Source organism: Phoenix dactylifera, unplaced genomic scaffold, assembly GCF_009389715.1.
Source record: "Phoenix dactylifera cultivar Barhee BC4 unplaced genomic scaffold, palm_55x_up_171113_PBpolish2nd_filt_p 001033F, whole genome shotgun sequence".
Lineage (NCBI taxonomy): Eukaryota > Viridiplantae > Streptophyta > Magnoliopsida > Arecales > Arecaceae > Phoenix > Phoenix dactylifera.
In genome coordinates, this window is record NW_024068386.1 from 37,921 (window position 1) to 63,864 (window position 25,944).

A 25,944-nucleotide genomic window follows, 5' to 3' on the forward strand; every position below is an offset into this window, starting at 1 on the left:
CAAACCTTGGCCATCCAAGTCCCAACCGGCAGCTGCAAGCATCTCAAAACAGCAACACCCTGAAGTCAAGAAGCTCAACCGAGAGGAGTTGCAGGAGTACATCAAGAAAGGATTATGCTTTAAGTGCGGCGCCAAATAGGAGAAAGGCCACTGTTGCAAGCCCAGCCAATCCTATGTCCTTCACATCAATAGCAGCGAGGATGAGGCCGAAGATGACGTTGCTGCAACCTCCGATAGCAGCACAACCAATGATGATCCCATCGAAGCCAACTCCATCAGCCCCATTCCAAAGGATGCTGAGTTATCTCTACATGCACTCACCGGAATTCAAAGTCCTTCAACCATGAGGATGACTGCATGGATCGGCAAACATGAGGTGTCATTGCGCGTTGACAACGGATCCTTCCACAACTTCATGAATCTGGGAGCCCTTCAACGAATTGGTCTTAAAGGGGCAACCACCGAACCCTTTGAAGTGAAGGTGGCGAACGGTGAAAGGCTTAAGTGCCAAGAAGTTGTCAAGGACATCCGACTCAACATCCAAGGTGTTTGAATTTCAGCCGACTTATATGTTCTCCAACTAGTAGGCTTGGATGTGGTCCTTGGCAATGCATGGCTTCGAGGCATCGGAAAGGTAGTCACCGACTACAATGCCATGACCATGGAGTTCTGGCATGAAGGAAGAAAGAGGCTATGGACAACACTTAACCACAAAGAAGTCCAGCCTTGTGAGGCCAATATGATCGAGCGCTTGTGCCGAGGTGGGGCACTATGCTTCATAGTGATGCTGTCCAACCAAGGAGGGGCTGCGGAGGGACCTCAACCGCAGCCAAAAGATGAATTGCAGGGCTTGCTGCCGCAAGTCCAAAGGCTCCTTGAAGCCCACCGTGGCATCCTAGAGATGCCAACCGCGCTTCCACCAAGGCGCGCCTTCGATCACCCCATCCTCCTTAAGGAAGAAAGCAAACCAATCAATGTACCACCCTACAGGTATGCTCATTTTCAGAAGGGGAAAATCGAGAGGCAAGTGGAAGACATGCTGAAGCAAGGGATAATCCGGCCAAGTACAAGCCCCTTCTCATCACCGGTTCTCTTGGTGAGAAAGAAGGATGGGTCTTGGAGGTTCTGCACTGATTATAGGGCCTTAAACGAGGCCACTATCAAGGACCGGTTCCCAATCCCAACCGTGGATGAGATGCTAGATGAACTCCACAGCGCAAAATTCTTCACAAGACTTGATCTCCGAGCCGGCTATCAGCAAATCAGGATGCGCGACGAAGATGTCCAGAAGACGGTGTTCCGCACCCACTCCGGACACTATGAATAACTTGTCATGCCGTTTGGTCTTTGCAACGCACCATCAACATTCCAAGCCGCCATGAATCAGGTATTCAAGCTGCACCTTCGTAAATTCGTCATCGTCTTCTTCGATGACATCTTGATCTATTCAAAGTCCATAGAAGAACATATGCGGCATCTAGATCTAGTCTTGCGCACCTTGGCAGAACATCATTTTTTTATCATGCCTTCAAGTGCGCCTTTGTTCAAACGGAACTTCAGTACCTTGGGCATGTTGTATCCAGAGATGGAGTACGTGTTGACACGGAAAATAGAGGCCATTTCTGATTGGCCGCTGCCTAAGGACATTTTAGCCTTGCGAGGATTTCTAGGACTCACCGGCTACTACCGGCGGTTTGTGAAAGGCTATGGCCTTATTGCCAAGCCAGAACCCTTTTATCCTCTCAAGGAGAAATAAGTAAGTCCATAACCCTTTTATCATCTTTTTGCAATGTGGAGTCCAAAAGGCATGGGGTATACTTAGTGGAGAAGTACAAGTTTGGATGTTGCAAGTAGTTGCATGGAGCATCTTCTTACATACAGTGAAAAATCATCCTCTTTAGGAGATACAACAAAAAATTGGTTTAGTTATATTAACACTTGTAAGTTGGGGTTTAGCATTAGTTTTGCATGACATGATGCTGGATCAGACGGAACATTTGGCAGCATGTTAGGAATTCCTTCTTTTGCATGAAATGGTGGATTGTTTTGGTATTTCTTGCCATGTAAAACATAAGTTATTGCTAAAAATTTGGTCTGGGTCACGTATGTGGTTGACCAGTTAACCATTTTCACAACATATCATTTCAAGAAAACATTGCTGAAGGTTTTATTGATTTAAATTCTCACATGGAAGTTAAGAACTGATTAACCTTGACTTTCTTTAGAAAACTAATTTATCCTTGTTTACTTGCGATAATTATTTCAACAAGAAATGTGGATAACATCAATGTAACTACAGTTAGAGAGTGTCATCTTGTTCATTCTTTTATATTTCAAGACCTAATATTTGCAAACCTAGAAAGCTGCGTTAAAAAAATTCACAAAGTTATATTGTCAGATGCATAGATTATTTATCAACCAGGCGCCCATTGGCTTATATTTCAAAAGCCCTTAGACCACAGAAAAAGGCATGGAGTACATACGCAAGGGAGCTGCTCGCGGTGGTACACGCGGTCAAGGTTTGGAAGCCTTACCTACTTGGAAGACTCTTCATCATTGTCACCGACCAGCAAGCTCTTCGGCACCTTCAACAAAAAATCGTGACTCCAGAGCAGCAGAAATTCTTGGTAAAGTTACTTGGCTTTGAATATGACATTATTTATCAACCAGAGAAAGAGAACAAGGTGGCCGACGCATTGTCATGGAAGGAGGGGAGTCCGCTACTTGACGGCACCCTTGAGGACAAGGGTACTCTCCAAAAGGGGGGGATGATGAGTACCCCGGCCCGCCAAGCCAAAATCTTGAAGGCTTGGCCGAGGCCAACCTCGGCCAAGACCAACCAGCGGGCCAAATCCACTGCTTGGGCACTGCTTGGAGGTTTGCCCAAGCAGTGGCCAACCTCGCCAGCGGCCGGTTCAGCCCCGCGCGGGCCTTGCTCAGCGCTTGCGCGAGGTCTTGCGCCCACCACAGCACCGCGCGGCCAACCGCGCGCCCGTTCAGCCACAGCCGCGCACGACCCACCACGCGCGTGCATCCCAGGCGTGCGGCCCTTCGCGCGGATGGCAGCAGGCGCGCAGACCAGTGCGCACCCACGAGCCCGCGCGCGGCCAACCGCACACGCACGAGCAGCCCGCTCGCGGCCCTCTGCGCGCCCGAACCTCGCCAAGTTCGCTTGAGGGACTCCAACTTGTATGCTCCGAGCCGTTGGACCCGAGCGACTGGATATGGTCCTTCCCAATTTGGGGCAAGCTTTCCTTGCTCCGTAGGTCGAGAGGCTTCGGCTTTCTTCAGGACGAGATCACCCACTTTGAAGAGCTTGATCTCGACTCTAGAGTTGTAATATTGTGCCGCTTTCTGTTGATATCTTGCCATACGAATTCGAGCGGCTTCCCTTGTTTCTTCGAGGAGATCTAGGTTGTTTCTGAGTCGTGGTGAATTTGGAGCTGCATCGTAGTTCTCCACCCTTGGTGACGGAAGTTCGATCTCCAAGGGGATGACTGCTTTCGTTCCATAGGCTAGGTTAAAAGGGGTTTCACGAGTTGGGATCCGGAGCATGGTTCTATAGGCCCAGAGAACATTGTAAAGATCTTCGACCCATTGCCCTTTAGACCGATCGAGTCTGGCCTTAAGTCCTTGAAGGATGGTCCGATTTGTCACCTCCATTTCTCCATTAGTCTGGGGATGAGCGACCGAGGTGAAACGATGGTCAATGCCGAGCTCGGAACAGAACTCCATGATGCGGGCATTGTCAAACTGACGGCCGTTGTCGGATATGATAACGTGGGGGAGCCCAAACCTATCGATATCCAGACGAATTCTTGCATCTTTGGCTCGGTGATTTGAGCCACTGGTTTAGCTTCGACCCACTTGGTGAAATAGTCAATGGAGACGATGAGAAACTTTCTTTGCCCGATAGCTTGGGGGAACGGTCCCAAGATGTCGATTTCCCATTAGGCAAACGGCCAGGGGGCACTGATTGAGGTCAGTGGAACTGAGGGTCGGCGCTGAATATTGGCGTTCCGCTGGCATCGGTCACATCTTTGGACGAAGTCTGCGGTGTCTTTCTGGAGTGTAGGCCAATAATATCCTTGGTGTAGAATCTTATAGGCCAAGGCCCGACTTTCTAGGTGGTTTCCGCAGATCCCCTCGTGAACTTCTCGCATGGCATAATCCGCCTCCGAGGGACGGAGGCATCTGAGTGTTAGATGTATGCCCTAGAAGCCAATTTTGGCTGACACATTATTAATTCCAGGACATAATTTGTACTTGACTTTATTATTATTGAATAAATGAAAGGCATCTTTTTCATTCATATTGTGTCTATGAATCGTCCAAGGAATTAATAAGATGATGCATATTCTCAAAAGTTGAGAATTTGAGCCATGTATCATTAGTGATTAATTTCTAAACGCTCCTGATCGATGGATCATCACGAGGACGGTGATCGATCCGATGAGATCAGTGCACAGATTACTTTTCTTATGGATGGACGAGACTCGAGTCCACAGTGTAGCGACACTGAAGTAATAGTGCAGGTGCTTGTTAAGAACAAGGGTACTGAGCGTGACCAATACAAGAAGTCACTTGGATGTCTATCCACTCGTCAGTGACTTGCTTGATGTTGCAGTAGTGTGACTGGTCCTTTGACCTGCGGTGCTTCGGCTACTCAGTGAGATTATTGTAGTTTGACTGCACACATACATGGTCTCTAGCCATATGTAGTGTAGATTGGCTGCAGTAAGTTCACTGTAGGAGTAGGGTATGCACCTATAAGGAATCTATCGACCTTGATAGATAAGGAGAGATCCTATGTGATTTATAAGACTGAGTTCGTAAGACCTCGGCCGGGGCAGTATGCATAGTGGAGAAAGAGTTTTTCACTCTCGAACTTAAGTCGAATAAATCTTCACATATGACAGACGATGGAGTTTGACGAGTTGTCCATGACCTCCGTCTTGTAGGGATCCACGATAGTAGGACTGTATCACACGATAACTGCACCTAGAGGTTCACCATTCTATTCTGCTGGGTAGCCACTACATGCTGCTAGGTGTCACTGGTGGATGGTGGGACTCATAGGGATTGTCTCGATGATCGATAAATCCTAATGAGTTGAGTTGGAATCGTTCCAACCCATTGAAAGGAGTTTTCAATGATATTGTGATAGAGATCGCAATATATCTTACTACCAGTCAGAATAGCACCTATGGGGTCACACACTAGAAGTATTGACCGATCCGATGGTTGAAAAGTGATTATGAATCACGAGTAATCAATTCGATTGATAAGAAGTTGAAGAAGGAATGGGAATTGATTAATTGGACTTAAAACACAAATCCTACTTGAAGTAGGATTCCTATAGTTCTAATTGGATTAGGACTGGGAATCCTATTTGGAGTAGGACTGGGATTCCTACTTAGAGTAGGATTCCTACAATCCTAATTAGATTAGGATTTTGAATTCATCTTTGGATTCCTACTTAGAATAGGATTCCTAGAAATCCTAATTGGATTAGGACTTCGGATTCAAATAGAGTCCTAATTGGATTAGGACTAAAATTAAATATGTCCTAATTTGGATTAGGGTTTCTTAAGTCACAATTAATTATTAATCTAATGAATCAATAAGACTCCTAATTGGATTAGGATTGAAGAGTTCAATTGAGTCAAAATTGATTTAAGTTCTAATTGGATTAGGACTTACCTAGATTGGATCCAATTTGGTTTCTCCTTGGACTAAGCCTAATTAGATTAGGGCTTAGCCACATTAGGGCAACCAAAACCTTACTTAATGAGGATTAGGGCAACATAAGAGGGAGGGGCTCACGCCCCTCCTCTTTTGATCTCTTGGTGCGGCATGAAGAGAGGGGGCCGGCGCCCCCTCTTTGGAAACTTGTCTAGGGCTCCTAATTTGTAGGAGCCCTAGATGGCTATAAAAGAGGACAAGGGGCCGGCGCCCTAGATGAATGTGATTCCTCCTCCTCCAAGCCGTGGCCACCCCTCTTCCTCCCTTGGTTCAGCCGCAAGCAAGAAGAGGAAGAAAAAGAACCTTGGCGGCCTCCTCCTTTCTTCCTTCCAACGCAGGGAAAAGAAAAGAAGGCTGCGTGGGGTTCATTCCTCCTTCTCTTCTTCACCCTTCTTCCTCCTCTCAAGTACATTCAAGAGTTGAAAGAAAGAGAGAAAATCAGCCATCAAAAGAAGTCTTTGCAAGGGAGCTAGCACCCCGAGAAGACTAGAGAGCTTTGATCGGATCTCTGCTTCGTGTGGATACCCGTAGAGGCCGAACACTTGAACGGCTTCAAGCGAACCCTCTTCCTAAACCACGAACTCAGATTTGCGGTGACCATCTACCCGCACAAGGTGAAGATCTGATCTTCTATTGTTTTTAAAAGTTTTTAATCCTTGCCTAACTACGAACGGTTCATGAAACAACGTTCATGCGATGAACGTCGATCCCGCACATGCCTCTTCCGCTGCCATCTGATTTTTTTTGAAATATCAGCGGCATGGGCGGGTTCCCAACACTGAGGAGCGGAGATGTGAAGGACCTACGGTATAGCATGCCTTCATACAGGAGGTATCGGGAAACCTGGCGCTTGACTCGGCGGACCTTGAGCTCATCATCAGGGAGGATTTCATTCTGTAGGAAGTCGACAAATGCATCCATCCAGCTCGGTTCAGTTTCGATGCAGAGGGCCGACTTAGGCTCCTCGGTGCTTGGTGTTTGAAGATACTCGTGTCGTGGTTCTCGGGAGCTCGCTCATGCGGGAAGTCGCCAGCTTTGATAGCAGGTCGGCCCTCGCGTTCTCTGTCCTGGAGATGTGCTGAATGTCGAAGGTGTTCAACGTAGAGGTGATATTTCGTACCTTCTGGAGATACTTTTGCATTGATGGCTCTCTAGCTTCAAAGTCTCCTAAGATTTGGCTCATGATCAATTGGGAATCACTGAGGATTTTTAGGCTGCCGACCTTGAGCTCCTTCGCCAATTTCAGTCCGGCAATGAGCGCCTCGTACATCGCTTCGTTGTTCGAGGCCGGAAACTCGAGGCGTAAAGCTTGCTCCGCGACCACTCCATCCGGGCTGGTAAGAATGAGGCCTGCCCCACTACCCCCGAGGTTGAGGAACCGTCCACATGTAGGACCCATGGCCGCTCTGAGGTGTCTTCCTTTGATGTGAGCTCGGTCTCGGGGTCGTTTGGGAGGGTGCATTCCACTATGAAGTCAGCGAGCACTTATGCCTTGATTGCTGGCCTCGGGCGGTACTCGAGGTGGAATTTTTCAAGCTCAATCGCCCATCTTGCAATTCTTTCCGCACGATTCGATCGTTGCAAAACTTGTTTTATGGGTTGGTCAGTTAATACGGCCACGGTGTGAGCTTGGAAGTACGGCCGAAGCCTTCAGGCCGAGATGAGTAGCGCGTAGACTGTTTTTTCTAATTTAGAGTATCGGGGCTCTACATCTCGCAGAATTCGACTGGTGTACTATATTGGTTTCTGGGATGTCTTCTTTCCGAACTAGGACTGAGCTCATTGCTACCGCGGACACAGCAAGGTATAGGTAGAGAAGCTCGCCCTGCTGAGGTTTTGTGAGCAATGGAGGGAAGGCGAGATGACACCTGGGTTCTTCGAAGGCTTGCTAGCACTCTTCAGTCCACACGAAGTTTTTTGGCCGTTTGAGAATCTTGAAGAAAGAGAGACATCGCTCTGCCGACCTCGAGACAAACCTTCCCAAGGCCGCAACTCGTCCAGCGCGCCGTTGTACTTCCTTGACCGTCCTTGGGGGTGCCATCTCCTACAGCGCTCGGATCATTTCTGGGTTCGCTTCGATCCCGCGTTGAATTACTCCTGTAGCAATAGAGGCCTTTGTCGGTGACAAAGGCTGTCTTTTCCTCATCTTCGGACGCCATTCGGATCTGATTGTACCCCGAGAAGGCATCCATGAACGTCAGCAACTGGTGTCCCGAGGTAGAATCAACGAGCTGGTCGATCCTAGGGAGTGGAAAATTGTCCTTCAGGCAGGCTTTGTTCAGATCAGTGTAATCCACACACATGCGCCGCTTTCCATTGGTTTTCTTCACGAGGACCATGTTGGTGAGCCAGTTCGGGTAGGTGACCTCTCTGATAAAACTAGCCTCGAGGAGTTTGTCCATCTTCTCAGCCGCCGCTTGCTGTCGTTCTGGTGCAAAGCTCCGTTTTTTTCTGCCTGACGGGCTTGTAAGTTGGGCTCACATGGAGTTGTTGAACCATAACTTTACGATCTATTCCTGGCATGTCAGTGGGCGATCAGGCGATTACGTCGGCATTGGCTTGGAGAAATTCAATCATGTGGTCTCGCTCACGGGGGCTTAGGCTGGAGCCGACCTGTACGGTTTGATCCGGGCGGTCCTCTCTTAAGGGGATTTGAAGTAGGAGCTTCCCGGGCTCTACTCGTTGCTTCTTAGGCTCGTCCCGCACTCCAAGGTCTCGATAGGTAGTGCCAAGGCTGAGATTTGGACTGATTTTTCAGCCAGTTGTTTTGCTTTGAGGGTCGCCATGTAACTTTGCTTGGCTGTTGCTTGGTCCCCTCGAGGTTCGCCGACTCTCCGTTCGGTGGGAAATCGCATGAGCAGGTGGTAGGTTGATACTATGGCCCGGAGGGCGTTGAGCCCAGGTCGGCCGAGAATAGTATTGTAGACTGAAGCCACCCGGACTACTAGGAAGTCCATCTTCACGGTACTCTCTTTAGGGGCAGCCCGGCCGTAACAGGTAGGCTAACTACTCCTTCAACCGGGACTGATTCCCTAGTGAATCCGACCAGTGGAGCGTTCATTCTTCGGAGCTGGTCCTCCGTCATTCCAATTTTTTGGAAAGCATCATAGAATAATACGTTTGCAGAGCTTCCATTATCAACTAAAACACGTTTTACATCAAACTTATTTATGACATGGGAGATGACCACATCATCATGGGGAGTTTCAACTCTTTTTAAGTCTTCATCCAAGAACGAGATGGCTTCTGTCGTGCGCTGACGCTTCAGGGGGCCTTCCTTCCCAGCAGGTTCTTTAGCCGAGCTTCCTTCGGTAGAGCCCCCTCCTATGGCGTTGATGGTGCCAGCAATGGGTTTGTTATTGTTTTGATCTTCAGGCGGCGCGGCGTTCTCCACTGGTCCTCCTTCATCACGCCGGTTTTGTACAAATCGGTTGAGTGTCCCACAACGGATAAGCACTTCAATCTCATCTCGAAGTCGGAAGCACTCCTTTGTGTCGTGGCCGTGATCTTGATGAAAGTGATAGTACTTTCTAAAGCGTTGCCGAGCTTCCGACTCTCGCATCGGTGGTGGAGGTCGGAGATAGCCTCGGCCTTCTATTTCTATGAGGATCTCGGCCCGAATAGTGGTAAGGGGAGTATAGTTTCCGTACCTCCCTGGGGGCGTTCTCGGCCGAGGCGGGGATCTCGGTCGGGGTCGCTGATAAGTGCTTAATAATTCATAATTTAGTTATCTTTCCATAGCACTTATCAATGTTCATAAACTGATAAATACGTATTTTACCATAAAATTGAATAATCGTTGAAATAAATTTAAAATATGGTAAGAAGTAAATAATTTTTTTCTTAAACCAGACTCTGAACTTGTCTCTCTTTTGGTTGCGATCTTTCATGAAAACTACAGAAAAACGTATAAGGAGAAGATTGTGTTGATCCGGTTTAGTAACCTGATGGAGTTGTAATCAAGCTAAGGCTATGATTAAACAGATTTTGGTCCTGATTAGATAATTATTTTTTGTATGAGGAAAAAGGTTTGATTAACCCTTTTTATTAAGTCACGGTCCTGTTTTTAGTCTTGTCGAGTCCGGTCTGAAGCAGTTCAGCAAGAATTAAATTTAAATGACATTGGACTCGAGAACAAGTTCAAGCAAATCAACGATCATGGCCCACCTCAAATCCAAAGCCAATTTCCAACCAATTCCTTACCTGCCTTCTAGAGTTGGGCAACGGGCCGTGCCGGGCCGGCCCGGCCCAGGCCCTCCGGGCCCAAATTCTAAGCGGGCCGTGCCTGGCACGGCCCGTGAGGCACGGAAGGCCAGCCCGGCCCGGCCCCCGGCCCCTCTATTGGTGGGCCGGGCCGGGCACGGCCCGTAACGGGCGCAAACGGGCCGTGCCAGGCACGGCCCGCAACGTCTCTAAACGGGCCGTGCCAGGCACGACCCGCAACGTCTCCAAACGGGCCGTGCCTGGCACGGCCCGTCTGGAGAGGGGGAGGGAAAATAGCCGTTTCCAACGGCTATTTTCGTGAAAATGACCCTTTTACCCCTCCCAACAGTCCAATAACGGCTGAATTGAGGGGTATTTTGGGAAAAAAAAAATTTTGGGCTTCTATAAATAGCCCATTCCTCCCTCATTCTCACCACACCAAACCTCTCATTCTCTCCTTCTCTACTGCTATTATTTCTCTCTTCAAAGTGCTCTTCTAGCAATTTAATTTTTAGTTTGTTCAAGTGCTACACAAGAGGAGGTTCCTGTTGAGAAGAGAAGGTCGCTTCTGTTGAGAGCACAAGAGGAAGCTCGGAATTTCGGCTCTGCCTCTGTCCTCCGACCCTCTACTCAATTCCTCCTTGCGGTTAGTTTTTATTTTTTGAATTAATCATAGATATGTCATCTTTTGAGGAAAGTCAGTTTGGCATTCCTGTTTCTGAGGGAGAAGAAACTAATCCCCAACCCCCTGTTCCTAGTTCCTCTAGAACTGGTGAACCGAGTGAAGGTCAAACCTCTTCTCGTAAGAGGACTAGTACTGTATGGAATGAATTTGATAGAGTTATGGTTGAGGGAGTCTGAAAAGCTAAATGTAAAAAATGTGCCAAACTTTATAGTTGTAGTAGTAGTGGGGGAACAGGGCATTTAAAAAGACATCAAGAGAGTCATAGGATGCATGATTCTCATGCTCAAACTCAAAGTAGCCTTAATATACAAGGGGGATTACTTGTAGGTAATTTTGCATATAATCATGAAAATCAAAGAAAAGCACTTGTAAAATGGATAGTTAAGGATGAATTACCTTTTAGTTTATGTGAATCTTTTAATTTTGAAGAATATGTTCAATTAAACCTACAACCTGCTTACAAAAGAACTAGTAGGCGTACATTTAGAAGAGTAGCTATGACCAATTTTTTAGCAATGAAACAAAATTTAATTGAAACACTTTCTACTTTAAATGTAAAAATTTCATTAACTTCTGATATTTGGTCAGCATCTGTAGGTAGTAATTGTTTTATTGCCATTACTGCTCATTATATTGATAATGATTGGCAATTAAATAAACGTATTCTTGCTTTTCGTGCTTTTGATTTTCCACATTCTGGGCAACAAATTTCAAATATAATTTATCAAACTGCATGTTCATATAATATTAATGATAAAATTATGTCTATTACTTTTGATAATGCATCTAATAATAATTCTGCTGTTGTATTATTAAAAGACTCATTGCATCCCATATTAGATGGAAATTTACTGCATATTAGATGTGCATGTCATATCTCAAATCTTTCTGTTCAAGCTGGCATGGGCATGATTCAAGATGTGATTTCAAAAATTAGAAATGCAGTTTCTTTTATTCATGCTTCTAGATCAAGACTTCAAGAATTTAAGGAATTATGCATAAATCATGGTAAACGTTTTAAAAAATTTAAACTTGATGTAATTACTCGTTGGAACTCCACATATAGCATGATACATGATGCATACCCATATAAAAATTTATTAAGTGCATATATTAATGATCGTGGATTAGGATTTACATTGACTGAAACTGATTGGAATAAAGAAAAAATTTTGGAAGATTTTTTGCTTAGTTTTTATAATGCTACCAATGTTCTTTCTGGTATTTATTACCCTACTTCATGTTCATTTTTACAACAAGCATATATAATTAGTCAAAAATTTGCAGAACATAGATATGATGATGTTTTAATGCCTATTATTCACCTAATGGAATCTAAATGGAATGAGTATTGGGACAGGATATGTCCTATGCATAACTTAGCTGCTGTATTTGATCCTAGAGTTAAATTAAATGGCGTGCTAATTTTACTTGATGCATACGCTGAAAATATGAATCAAGATGCTGAATCTGCTAAAGATGAGGTAAGACAACTTCTTTATGATATTTATGCTATATATGATGAAAAAATTCGTGGATCTAGAACACAAATACAAACCTCTATTCCTCCTTTTAGTAGTTCTCGTTCGTCATCTATTTTTTCATTCATTGCACAGAGAAGACACACACATGCTTCAAGTTCCTCTTCATCTTCTTCATCTTTAAGTAGTGAACTAGAATTTTATTTACGAAATGATCTTCAGTCTGCATATGATGAAAATCAAATAGAGAATCTAGATGTATTATCTTGGTGGAAGAGTGTTAGAAATCAATATCCTGTTATGTCTGCAATTGCACGCGATATTTTAGCTGTGCCGATGTCCACGGTAGCATCGGAATCCGCTTTTAGTGCAGGTCGGCGTGTTCTTGACGAAAAGAGAAGTAGGATGACGGGCGAAACGGTGGAGATGCTTCTCTGCTTCAAGGATTGGCTGGATGCTGAGGCAAGACTTCAAGATAAAGGTGGACATAATACAACATCCTCTGATGATGATGATACAAACACTACTGAAGACTGAAGACTGAAGACTGAAGACTGAAGACTGAAGAGTGAATACTGATTCACTGAATCACTGATGATTAGTAAGATTTCTTAATTTTTTATAATTGTACATTTTTATTGTATTCTGGAGGTCAGACCAAGGTCCAAACCTCGGCCCTTTCTTAGTTTCTTATTGTATTCTAGAATCTAGAGGTCAGACCAAGGTCCAAACCTTCCTTCATGTACCATTTTGATTTAAATTAATAAACTGGTAGGGGTCTATGCCAAACCCCCCACCATTAAGGTGGCTTTATATTCATAAATCAAGATTTCTTAGTGTTCAATATTTATTAATTTATTAAAAAAAATTTATCGGGCCGAGCCGGGCCTAGGCCCGGACCGTGCCAGGCTCGCGTGCCAGCCCGGCCCAGGCCCTTATGGGCCGTGCCGTGCTGGCCCGCGGGCCGTGCCGTGCTTGGCCCGCGGGCCTAGACCGGGCCGTGCCGGCCCAGGCCCGAAGCGGGCCGTGCCTGGCACGGCCCGCTGGCCAGGAACCTCTAGCCCAGCACGGCCCTATCAAAGGGGCCGTGCCAGGCACGGCCCGGCACTGTAGCTGGCGGGCCGTGCCAGGCACGGCCCGCTTCGTGCCGTGCCGTGCCGGGCCGTGGGCGGCCCGGCCCAGTGCCCATCTCTACTGCCTTCATATAAAATTTATAATTTTAAAACAAAATAATAATAATAATAATAATAATTAAATATCGACGATTCACTGTTCATATGAACAGTGTCCCGTGAAAACACTGTTTATATGAACAGTGTTACAAAAATATATATATATATATAAAATGAAAACTCCACTGTTCATCTTCTTCCCCCCCCCCCTAGGGCTGTTAACGAGCCGAGCTGCTCGGGCTCGGCTCGGTAAAAGCCCGGCTCGGGCTCGGCTCGTTAGTCAAACGAGCCCGAGCCCGAGCCTAATATGAGGCTCGTTTACATCCGAGCTCGAGCCCGAGCTCGAGCCCGAGCAGCTCACGAGCCCAAACGAGCTTGGGCCTTTAGCTGAATGCTGATTGATTAGTCATTTAGTCTCCCATGGCCATGGGCCCACCCGGCCGGCCCACTCTCCAGCCGGACCAGCCCCCACCGTCCATCGACGTAGATCGTGATCACCACCACTCATGCTCTGATGCTCATCAGCTCATGCGATGGCGATGCCCTAGTCTCCTCCTGTCTCCCTCTCGGCCGCCTCTCCCACTCGACAGACGACTCCAGACTCTTCCGGTCCTCCCCCGATTTCGGCCTCTCCCAGACTCCCACTCGACAGTCGACTCCCAAGTCCCGCCGCGCTCCGCCTCCCTTCGCCCGCACGCCGCACCGCCGAACCCCTCCGGCCCTCCTCCTCCTCCGAACCCCTCCGGCCCTCCTCCTCCGAACCCCTCACCCCTTCCATCATCTGGACGACTGGACGGCTGGACCTCGACGAGACGACGACTCGATCAGTCGATCCCTCGACTTGCTCCTCTCGGATCTTCCCCGACTCCGACCGGCGACCCCCGACCGGCGACCGGCCGACCCCGACTTGCTGGTGAGTTCAAATAGACTCGGGTTTTTCTATTGCTACCAAGTGCACTACTCCACCCACGGATAGCAAATTTTGGGTTTAGCAATGCAATTAGAATTATTTTTCCATCTTTCTAGTTTCAACACTTCATATTTTCCATCTTTCTAGCGAAGGAAGCTGCTAAGTATTTCTGCCCTGGTGAGTTGTATCCTTTTCTTCTCCATGTCCAGTTTCCTTCTTTTTTCTCTGTCTCGTATGTGATTAAATCATTAAACTCTGACTGTCCTGAATCATTTTATCTAGTCAAGCTAAGGATGCTAATATGTCCTAAACAATTAGGGGCTTGCTTATTCCTGAAAAGCAGTTGCTTTTTTGGACAAGCATCTGAGGCATCGATGAATCCAACATGACAGCCTTTCAGCATTTCATTCTTTGGCTGTCACCAGAGTTCATAATGTTAGATCCTACTGTAATATAAGTCAAATGCAATGTTCCCTGCATAATGAATTTTGAAATAGCATGCTTGTTCTTCAAACGTAGGACTAATTAATATGTTTCGATGCCTGAGTATTAACAAGTCAAAACCCTTTCTCCTGATGATGAGAAACCAGCAAAGGTACTTTCTGCATTTAAATATGGTTGCATGAAGACAGTCTCAGGTGACTGCTTACCTGATGTCTGAGTTTCATTACAAACTCATTAATCACAGAGGATGCAATTTGCATCTTTTTTTTCCTTTTTTGCTTGTCAACGATAATGCACTTTCCTTCACATATTTCCATACAATGTGTGTGGACTCATGGCCGAAGTTAGTGATGGATGCTCAAGTGCTTATGATTCGACCTCCCTACAGGATGTCTGTCTTTTGTTTAGATCGCACTTACAAATGGAAAAAGGTTGGTCAGTTATTGCTTCCTTTCCAAATGTCTTCAGGGAATTTTGTGCCTTTATGTAAGACCAGAAGGGTGTGTTTATGAAGTTATAGCATGCACTTCTCTATCTACAAGGCAATGCAAGCAAAAGCAGGCAGCCATCAGCTTTCCTTTTGAAGCTTCTGAATCATTTTTCGTTCCTGTCATCATGTTTGCTTCATCATGCTATCGTTTTGTTCGCAAATGGTAGAACGGATGATTCTTTTTTCCTTTTTATGCATCTTCTATATTCTTGCTTATCCATCTGAGAATAGATGATGTTTAGCGGTGTTCTGATGCGATGTGTTTGTATTGTGTGTGTAATTTGATGAGCATGAGGGGGTGTTGAGCTGATAGATCGAGTTGCTTGGGAACTGACATTTAATTGATCTCTGCTTTTAGAATAATAGACTATGTAGCTATGTCAACATGTAGTGCTTCTACATAATATTGTTTGTTGTAATCTTCATATTTCTCTTCATTGTAACAGACATTGTATCAGAATCCCGTGCCCTTACCTGCGATGTTGTGACATTATGTCCGCTATGTGGAATTTTCTCCATTTGACACGCTACCATTGTTGTTGATTCTACTCTGGTGTGCATAAATAATGATAGTTTTTCATCATCTAATCGAATATATTTTTTATTTGAACTTGTATTTTTATTATATCATTCTTGAAACTCTTGTGCTTTCAGGAAAGCGTTACCTGTTGCCATAGTGCTTGGAGTTGCAGGGCTAGCTGGCTTGTATTTCTACCTCAACAATGCCTACTAGTGTGAGCAAGGAGCATCATGAGGCTCCTCTTTTCTTCATTCTGAAACTGGTCGAGTCAATATTAGTATTCATAATGTACTGTCATATGTAACAACAGAATAAGTTAATGTACTTATGTTTCCAATTTCAAGTTTTTCCTTTTGAAGCTTCTGAATCATTTTTTTTTTTTTGGAATCTAGCCCAAAGCCCGATCCAAACAACTGCCGGTAACCCGTGTCGGAGCCCACGTGATTGGTGGGACTCGAGCCTACATTCTCGTCACGAGCCCTCATGGCTTTTCCTAGCGGCAGGTGATATTTCAGTGATCAAGAAGATAAAACCAAGAAATAAAATTCAACTATCATATGATCTGAATGACAAAATATATGCCTGTCAGCTGAGAACTATGAGAGGTTAATGAGTTCATTTGCAAATATTTGCACATCAAATATTCCGAATCAATGCCATTTGAGGCAAGTAAAGCTGTATAATGAACTTGAATGAACTAGAAATGCACATACAGTGATCTAATAGTTCTATGCAACTCTTCTCAGGTTCTCAGGATGGAAATCACCTACTTTCCTCAAAAACCTTCTGAAGGTCATTCAATTTTCTGTGACAGATGGTGAATACCTGTTTCAAGGAAACAAGAAACAGACCACCGAGCTCGTACCGAGCCCGAGCCCGAGCTCGGGCTCGTTCAGGAGCTCGTAATTGAAACGAGCTTTACGAGCTCGAGCCCGAGCCTTTGCTTTACCAAGCGAGCCCGAGCCCGAGCCCAATACAGAGCTCGTTACCGAGCTCGAGCCCGAGCCCGAGCTACTGTGAAACGAGCCGAGCCGAGCTTTCCCAGGCTCGGGCTCGGCTCGGCTCGTTAACAGCCCTACCCCCCCCTCCTCCGCAGTGCATTACGGCCGAGATTCCCGTCAATTCTCCCGTTCCAGCCACGAGATGGCGTCGCCTAAGAGATCCTCCACGCAAGCCTCCACGCGGTGCAGCCAGCCTCCCGTTCCTCCGCCTCTTCATCCGCCTGCGCCAGCGCCTCCGCACAGCAGCCATTCCGAGCATCCGAGCCTTCTCCGCGTCCCTCCCGCGATGCAATCCTCCCAAAATTGGCAAATCATCAATCTTCCAGTCCTCCCCAGCATCCCGCGATCTGCCCAGCAAGTCTTCCGCATCAGTCCGCGTCCCCGCCTCCTCACGGCTGCCTACTTTCCCAGCAAAACAGAGCAAGAAAAAGAACATTCTTCCCCTCCAATCCAGCGCCCGAAGCAGGGGATTTCTCTTCCCAAAAATCGGCAGATCATCCAACCCAATCCTCCACTCCTTCCGCGCCCAAAGGTTTCCTCCCAGCTGATTCGCAAATCCAACGCCATTCCCTCCGGATCACGGCCAAAAGAAATCCCCTGTTTCAAGATCAGATCGCATCCCAGCACGTCCGCAGCCTTCTTCTCGTCCGCATCCTCTGTGCATCTCAGCGTTAGACAAAATTGATTCCTATCCAATATTATAAATCAAAATCTGTTTTTCTTTCAATCTAGTAAGAAACTTATCTCCAATTCCACTGCATTAAATATGTATGTAAAACTTCTTGCCAATATATACCAAGTTAGTTCAGCTTAGAATGATGCAACCATTTGGGAGAAAGCACATATGCCAAGAACTTACTAGGTAGTGAGATGGCAGCAAAACTTTGATACTTTGCAAATACAAAGCCTTTTACTGGAGGCCAAGTTTATAGGTATTGCATATGCAGTAGGATTGACTTGGAAGTAGAGATTGAGGGAAGAGGCTTCTAGTTCTCTGGTATTTCTGCACGGATACTGCACAGACAATTTTTATAAATTTACTCTCAGACTTGCTTTGGTTTAGAGACCAACATATCAGCAGCATGATATGTTTCTCTCCAACAATGTTTGATTTGACTCCCTCTCTCTCTATCTTTTTGATGAATCTCCTTTGCCCTGTTAAGCAAATTTCGAACGCAAAAGTTTGCCATGGTGTTCCTATAATCTATATTCAACTAATTTTGAGATCCTATAACCTACATATATTCTTTTTCTGAATATGAAGTTTTGCAGTCACCCCAACTTCATCTCGACAATACTCTAGAAAGATTTTGAGGTTTTAAGTTCTATAATGACATGGCTTTTAGCCTCATTTTAAGGATGAATGACTTCTTCATCAGATCAAGAGAAGAATGCCATATGTGGTGGTCATTGCCAGCAGCACCAATCTCCATGCAAGATTTCACTAAAAAGGTTTATTTTTCTTCCTAATAAGGCGTTTAGTTAAAGGCATTGTGATTTGTGAATGCCCAACAATGACTGAGTTGCCAAACGAACCTATCCGGAAAATCTATTTTCTGATAGCATCTCAAAGGTACACTAAAACATCTCAGAAAGCTTGAAGATTTCAGCTTCTGCTATGATTAAAGTCAGCTACTAAATACTAATACACAAGCTTTCCAAAACATCATATGAACAAACATATCCCAAATCAATTAAGAGAGCCTTTTGGTAAACAAGTTCTCCCACTAGAAATTGGTATCTTTGTTGGAAAACATGTATTTATGTGTTTTGTAGGACATTTTCACTAATAACGACGATTTGCATTGCATCTCCACCATTATAACACCCAAAACTCTTTGAGAAATCCTTCTAAAAAGACCAACCAATGGACTCCCATTCTTTAGCAGACCTCATTCCATTTGCTGCAGCTCACTCTCTTTTCTTTCGAGGAAGGCAACCAATTTGCAGCTTGGATCGCTAACTATGGCACCAACATCATGTGGGGTTTGGGATGGTGGAAAAGACCTGCATTTTTTTGCAGATTTAATGGGATGTTTGCACACTCATAACTTATAAGCAGTCATCCGCATGTCCTCTCATTTTTTGGTAGATGCATGTAGTCTCATTTAAAATGCTTCTTGTCTGATAGGAAATTCATGACTATCCCTATGACCTCTCATGTGCAAATGGGGAGCTATGTGATTATGAATGCTTTAAAGCTTTATCAAAGTCAATGCAGTTAGCTTCCTATTAGTGTTTTTAAAGAAGAAACCGTTTACAGCTTATACTCATCTATATATTTGATGATTTGATTTTTTTTTTTTAATGTGAAATGATTTAAGCTGAAATTGTCTCTAAGACTGCTTGGACATTTGTAAGCAACCGAGAAGCGAGGCTGAAGAGGCAGGATTTCTCCCACTTTCTTTGTTTTAATTTTGTTTGGAAATAAAGGATGGGAGAAAAAGCCCATTCAAAATGTAATTTCAGATAAAAAGATTCAAAAGGGCCACCGAGCTAGCCCTAAAGTTTATAACCCACAACAAACCTGCAATAGCAAACAATATCCAAGCCCAAATTAATGGAAAAAAATTGAAAAATATATTAGTGACGACAGAGCAACAGAAAACAACATCCCTCCACCATCCAAAACCTTATCCAACAGAAATTATGACCAAACTCAAATTCAGTAATCCCCAAGAGTTTTTTTTTTTTTTTTTTTCCTGATGATAATCCCCAAGAGGTTCAATCACCAACCATCTGTCAAGTGAATAGATCCCAAGCCCTTAAGCGGTTAAGCCCCACAAATGATACTGCACATATCAAACCCCGGTTAGATCCTCTCCACTAAGGCCCATAGATCCTGAGATCCTGGCAAAAGATAACAAATTTGTACCAAGGCAATGGAACTCGACAGTCAGCAGCCCATGGTATCATAAATCTCAACGTCATGACTCCGCAGCATGGCACAAAAGAACCGAAATAGCATTACTTCCATTTTGTCAGGAGCCACCATTCGCCAAACTACATTCAGCTCCTTCATATATATGCTTATTCTTCTCCTTTTGGATTCCACTACTATCAGCCTTAAGCAATAAATCCAACATGATTCTTCTACTCTTTCTCTGGTCATTCCAGCATGATGCTAAGGAACATGGTCTTCCTTCTATCTGTCTTCATCTTAAAAATAACTCGTTACATTTCTTAGCATCCAATTTGAACCAAAAAATACACAAGAGACTATGTCTAATGACCAAGTGGAATCGATTCTTCTGGTCAGTACCCATAAGACTTGAAGATGGATGAGTTCAAATCCTTTTGATCAGCTTTCCCTTCCGCAGCTATCTGTGTAAACTATTTGATTTTTTCAGGTTTAGCTAATATCCAAATAGAGTAACGCCCAGGCAATAATTGAAAAGTTTGTAACAATAATTACCGGGAAAACACCGGAAACTGCCAATTCTCATTCAGCCTTATTCCTTCTTGTTTCAAAGTCCTATATGATGAAAAATTTTCATTCAGCTAAAGCGGCTTCATCAATATTCCTTTTAAAGTCTTAAATGCCAAAATAAGTTGAAGCCCGTGTGTTTAATCCTATATTAGCTATATACTAAGTATCATGAGCAAATAAAATAAAAAATTTATCCGAACAACCAATAGAATCGGTGCATCTGACACGTCTTGTTTGCCGAACTGTTCAAGCTATTCGGCCGACCCAGCCTGAGAAGCCTTATGTGCAGCCTGAAAACAACCAGGCCCATGATCAAATTGAAGTCCCTTGAGCCTGAATACTAGGTTCAGGCAAGTGGGTGAAAATTTTTAGTCAAAGCATAACATCTTTTGGGCATTGAAGTGGCCAAAACAATACCTTAGAGAGGACCAACATATTTATATAGTCAGATTGGCCTACAGCAAATACTGACGTGTGGCGCATGGTGGACCAGCATTTGTAGATAAGGAAGCACAAAGATAGTAGCTTAACTACTAAAAATATGGACCACATGAACCATTTCCGCCAAAGAGATAAGGTCTACAAAATCCATTGCATGGTAGAAAAAGAAGAGCAGGAAAGATTGAAATCTCCACGCAATTGGAGATGGCGAAATCATATCACTCCATCTCAAGGCTCTTCACTCCTATTGACAATCAACTTGGCAATACCAGAAGACTAAGCCAAGGCCTCAAACTGCCGACCTGCACACATTTTGAGGCCAGAGTTGCAGCTGTTTCTACGAGTAAAGATGAAATCCCACAGGTGAAATTGTGCTCCCTGATAAGAACATCATTTTACTGCAAACAGATTTAAGGATGTATGAATTCACAACAAAGTAATTCAACATGCAATTAATTGCCAAAGCAAATGTAACAGAATGTTTTTTGCTTCTATTCTTTCCCAGAATTCGAAAAAGAAATCATGCAAGGTTTCAAGAGCACCTCGCCGTCTGATCACCATTTCAACATCTAGTTCAGGATGGAACAGTAAATGGAGCTGTGACTATGTATTCACCCTTGCAGAGCTTCAGTTAGCAGACCTGGCCGAAGATGGGCAGAAGAATGCAGAAGTCTTTATTAGCCTTTCGATTCAAAAGGTGGTCTCCCTTGCATTCCTATTTTCAGTGAACCATACAGGTCTCAGACTATGCTAGCTGATGTGAAAAATCTGTACTTGAATTGTCAAATCCAACAATCCATTCATCAATTACATTGTGGATTTTAGGAGTTCTCAATCAATGGAGTTCTTTTTGATGCCTAAAGAAAATCATCAAAAAAATGCATGATGATTAAGATGATTCAGAGCAAACATTTGCTATGTTAATAGCCTCAATCCAAAATCAACAAAATATTCTGCCACTGAACTTGAACACCGAGCCTTAAAACACATAGATAAGTTTTAATTGGTTGCATATGCTTCATAAAATGGGATAAAGCTGGAACATTTATAGAAACTTGTTTGTTTTGCTGATACTTTCAAAGAAACCCCTTTCAGCATACTGGATTTGGATTCTCTATTGAAGGGAGAATAATTACGGCCTTCAACAGAAAATGCGGTTGGTGCTTCTCATCATATTGTACAGAGGTACAAGTTTTATGAGCTAAAACCAGTGGGATACGCACTCTCTCTTTCTCTCTCCCATGGGAAATCTGTACACGTGTCACAAAAGTTTCACAAGTGAAATAGCATTTGAAAAAAATCACTTGGCTGTACAATGCAACATGTATCCTCAGAAAAAGACCTACAAATAATTTGCAGCAGAAGACGACACTGAAGATAACTTGATTGCCAGTTCAGTAGTTCTTGTTATTATCTCAAGTGTATGCCTCAAAACTAGAGACAACGTTCTATGAAAACACAAACAACCAGTTCAGAATAGACTAAACTTTTTTTTGGCTAGTCCAGAATAGAATAAACTTTAACAATATAATTAAGTACTAAAATTTATACTTTAAAATACCAATTGCTTTTGCATGTTTTAATACCTATTTATTTATTTCTTTAGACTTATCTAATGTTTTTGGTCTTTCACTTCATAATATCATCTTTACTTGTAGTAGCATGCTTCAAATCAAAACAGAAGACTGATAGCTGAAATACAAACATACTGCAAAAGAAACTACATACCTAGCTAAGAGCCTACCTCAACTTCTCAAAACCACTGTATCAAATATCACATTGGCGCAACAAAAACCTTTGTTGGAGAAACAAGGTTACAATCATATAATGATTATGTAAGAGGGAAGCACAACCATATGTTAAAAGTTTCTTTTAGTTTCCTTAGGACACAGTCAAGCCATTTAACCAGTCTCACCAACCTTGGAGTAAATAAGCATAGAAGTGCTGATGCACAGGACATGCAGTTCAAGAAAAGCATGAAAGAATCCATCAAACAACAAAGCCAGATCATTGGGGCTTCAGAAATCAAGCTCAAAATTAACCAACACAAACTGTCACAGGATAACAGTTTAGTAATGGATGATTAATAGTTATCAGATAGAAATTTGCATTGGAAGTCATGCATCAGGCAGGCAAGTGCACCAGGCATGTGATGTTTCTTAGATATTGGTGAGTAGACATCTCATCAATTGGTCACATTCCTATAAATAACAGCCACATAACTGACATAACACATCTTGGTTATGGCAAGCTAGGTTTGCCATACCGGTCGATACCGTACCATACCGATACAGAACCAGTATACAACCTCATATTGTACCGACAATCGGTACGCCTCGCCGTCCCATACTGTACTGCATACTGATACTGTAATAGGGTGGTAGTGGTACAGGGTCCAATACCAAGATGGCGAACCTTGTTTTAAAAGAAATCACTCCATCACTCATTCCACTTCTAAAGGCTGAAACAAGTTTGATTCCTTTGGGGGACGGAGGGGGGGGAGGGGGGGGGGGGGGGGGGGGGGTGGAGGGTCCAGATCAATACCACTTTTGATGTTTGGGTGTTTCCAGATCAATACCACTTTTGATGTTTGGGTGTTTCCAGATCAATACCACTTTTGATGTTTGGGTTCTACCTTCAAGCAAGCGTAGTGAGTTCCAGCTACCTGAAATTGGTGGAAGCGATCCATCTGTAAGTCTTTCAACCCATCTCTCTCTATCTCTCTCTCTAGTTTCAGCAACCTGAAATTGGTGGATGTGGGTCGCTCGGTAACTCTTTCAACACAACTGAGCAGGTCATCTATGTGAATCCAGGGTCTGAAGCCAATATTGATTCACTAATCCAAGATACCATACGTTTAACAGCCTCAGCAAAGGTTATTATCCCCTAAATACCCTGGAACACCTATGCCTGCTCACTTTGCATTGCTAATAGTGTTTCACGTTGCAGGACACCTGTTCAGAATCATGTGAGAGGCCTGCACTCATATGGCAATGTATGTGATTTCCTAATCTAAAATCTTTGTATCAGTTCTCAACATCCATGTTCACATTTGTGCAAATTAATGACACAGTATCATGTATGTTTTTCATGCAGGACACCAGTTCATGTAAATTTATAATTTCTTCTAGAACAGATACTATAAGCACATATAAGTTATTCTCAGAGACATCTAACTTCTGAATCATATTTTTCAGATTCCGAAGGAAAGAGGAGTTATGATCAGAGGTGGTCTAGGCTACTTGAGATAAAAAATGCAATCTAGAGGATGCCAAGTTTAAACGGTCTCAAGCATAAATTTTGCCAGGTGATATGATGCCTAGACAGACCACTAACAATGCGTCTAGAATTATAACAGATTTGACCAAATACAGCTTGAATAAGGGTCCTGTGACTTCTATTATCAAGAGCATGCATTATTGTCCAACATTTTTACATGGAGATGTAATCAACAGGACATACCTCAAACTGAAATGCATCAAGAAAAGAGACGTGAAAGAGAAAATAGACAAAATGCTTCAAAGAGATGAGTCTAGAAGTTGGTAAATAATCATGGTCAAGGAATGCTACTTTCACCTTGTAAAAGCGTTATGTATCTTCCATTAGATGGGCAGACAGGAGAAACTTTTGTACTTCTAAATTTGTGTTTTAGATTGATTGTTTGAAATGGAATAAAGACTAAGTTAATAGCCTACAGTTTTAAAAAGAGTCTAGGCCATAGTCCACTAATTCCTCTATGTGAACTTTTGTAGGTTCGACGTTCAAACCATGTGAGTTGTTTCCCCAAGTACTCAACCTGCATAATTATCTCATCATTTCTTTGTGACCTTGTTCTCAAATGAGATAATAAATGGGATCAGATCTCAAATTATATATAAAGTAGAGAAAGAAGAAATATAGCTTTCTTTAAAAAAAGAAAAAAAATGTGACTTGTAGGAAGATCTAGATAATTCTTGGCGGCAATTTTAAAAATATCTGCTCCCGAAGCTGCCTGAGAATAAATGCCTTCTTCAAATCTAGATGGTATAACAGTCAAGACTTCTGAAGAGCTATGGCTATTTAGACAAGGGATAATTAGTCTTGGCTCTGCCCAGCTCAATCAACTGTAGACTTGTTTTCTCAAAAAGTTGTATCAAGTAGACTTTTTATAATGACAGATTGGCAGCATTTGGCTATTTGGTATTTTTTCATTAGTTCCCTGATTTACAGTAAACTTATATTTGAATTGATATGTAAGACTAAACTCATAGCAAAACACATGTCAAATAGCAATAAAAGCTGCTCAGCACACAGAGAATAGGATGTTGCAAGCATTTAAATCAATAAACTTATTTTTGTATGAACTCAACTTAAAATATTGAAGAATAAAAAAGGAAAAAGAAATTTGGAGGCCAAAATAGTCCATACTGACCATACCAAGCTGTACCGGCCAATACATTCTTTGGTATGTTACGCCCCACAGTGTGTACATACTGTTCAGGCCCTCTATCTTGAAATTTCAACCCTGGGGATAGAGGTGTTTTATGATAACATGGCAAGGTTTAAGCTTTAGTCAATGCAAGCAGCCTAAGAAAAACAACAAAAATAGGTTTTGATATTATCAAAAATCTAGAATAGAGATAAATGGGCAAGGAAAGCTAGATGAAAACCATCAGGATGACCTATACTGGGATTACTGAAAAACTAGTACAACAAGTATTAACATGAATACAATGATAAAAGTTCGGCCAAGCATCAATACATTGCCATTTGGAGGTTGGAACTTCAAATTGCACAAGGAGTAGGTATACAAAAATTTATGAGCTTTTGGCAACAAGTTGGTAAAGGATAACTTCAATAGTTGAGGATCATTGTCATAAAAACCAACAAGAGGTAGATATATGTCATGAGGTCCATGTACTACAAGCAAGGCAGGTTTGGTCCACAAGCTTTGTATTATGGCTTGCCAATGGGATCTTCAACCACCACCACCATCACCACCACCAACAACAACAATTAAAAATAAACGTATTCATCAAAAAGAGTTTAAAAGGAAATCATGAAACTTGAGGAATCACATAAGAATGCATATTATAGAAACTAGAAAAAGTATACTTATGGAGGAATTAAATAAGTTGTACTTCAGGGGTAAAATAAAACTGTTTAAACATCAGAACCAGCTGTAGAAAGACAATTCTAAATCCAAATACATTGTGCCTCCATAAAAGGTAGCATTAAGGGCATACTGGTTCAGTCTTGGCATAAGTGTTCCAATTGTTTCAAACTAACGTATCATGGAATATGTTATTTTTAATGTGAACAACGTGTGCATATTAGAGACATCGAAGAATTGCACAAATTAAAGGTGAGTGACGGAGAACAAAAGAAGAGGGTGCAAGCATATCCAACAAATACCAATATGAAAATGAGATGGGGAGGGACA

General features: G+C 43.3%; 2 protein-coding genes and 1 long non-coding RNA gene across 6 annotated transcripts in view; 2 read left to right on the forward strand and 1 right to left on the reverse strand.

Moving 5' to 3' along the window:
- The window catches only part of LOC103700522 (65-kDa microtubule-associated protein 3-like), a 43,594-nt gene extending 27,607 nt beyond the window's left edge, over window positions 1–15,987 (forward strand). The window contains exons 5-6 of one of the 2 annotated variants that reach the window (XM_039121294.1): window positions 15,577–15,683; window positions 15,785–15,987. In XM_039121294.1, the coding sequence (XP_038977222.1) occupies window positions 15,577–15,618 (42 nt within the window). In that variant the 3' untranslated portion in view covers window positions 15,619–15,683; window positions 15,785–15,987. The remainder of the gene's footprint in view (window positions 1–15,576; window positions 15,684–15,784) is intronic. The other variant, XM_039121293.1, reaches the window with a different exon arrangement.
- Window positions 15,988–18,945: 2,958 nt separating this feature from the next.
- On the reverse strand, window positions 18,946–20,632 carry LOC120107824. Its single transcript, XR_005509447.1, has 2 exons — window positions 20,499–20,632; window positions 18,946–20,371 (listed from the first exon to the last, which is right to left on the reverse strand). It is a non-coding gene; the product is annotated as an uncharacterized LOC120107824 (long non-coding RNA).
- Window positions 20,626–24,421, forward strand: LOC120107823 (large ribosomal RNA subunit accumulation protein YCED homolog 2, chloroplastic-like). 3 transcript variants are annotated; one of them, XM_039121296.1, is made up of 8 exons: window positions 20,626–20,885; window positions 21,028–21,219; window positions 21,618–21,707; window positions 23,127–23,213; window positions 23,317–23,397; window positions 23,472–23,517; window positions 23,619–23,631; window positions 23,720–24,421. In XM_039121296.1, coding segments are annotated over exons 1-7 (657 nt in total). In that variant the 5' UTR covers window positions 20,626–20,726; the 3' UTR covers window positions 23,621–23,631; window positions 23,720–24,421. The 3 variants fall into 3 exon arrangements, with proteins under 3 accessions (XP_038977224.1, XP_038977223.1, XP_038977226.1); XM_039121295.1 differs by lacking the exon at window positions 23,619–23,631 and having other exon boundaries at window positions 20,629–20,885; XM_039121298.1 differs by lacking the exons at window positions 21,618–21,707; window positions 23,619–23,631 and having other exon boundaries at window positions 20,631–20,885.
- The last annotated feature ends 1,523 nt before the right edge of the window (window positions 24,422–25,944 follow it).

Excerpts from the sequence above, each read along its gene's own strand:
- LOC120107823 (XM_039121295.1), top strand. The coding sequence starts at position 20,727 with ATGGCGAAATCATATCACTCCATCTCAAGGCTCTTCACTCCTATTGAC. Across the intron at positions 20,886-21,027 it reads GTAAAGATGAAATCCCACAG|AATTCGAAAAAGAAATCATG; the intron begins GTGAAATTGTGC and ends ATTCTTTCCCAG. Across the intron at positions 23,398-23,471 it reads GTTTAACAGCCTCAGCAAAG|GACACCTGTTCAGAATCATG; the intron begins GTTATTATCCCC and ends TTCACGTTGCAG.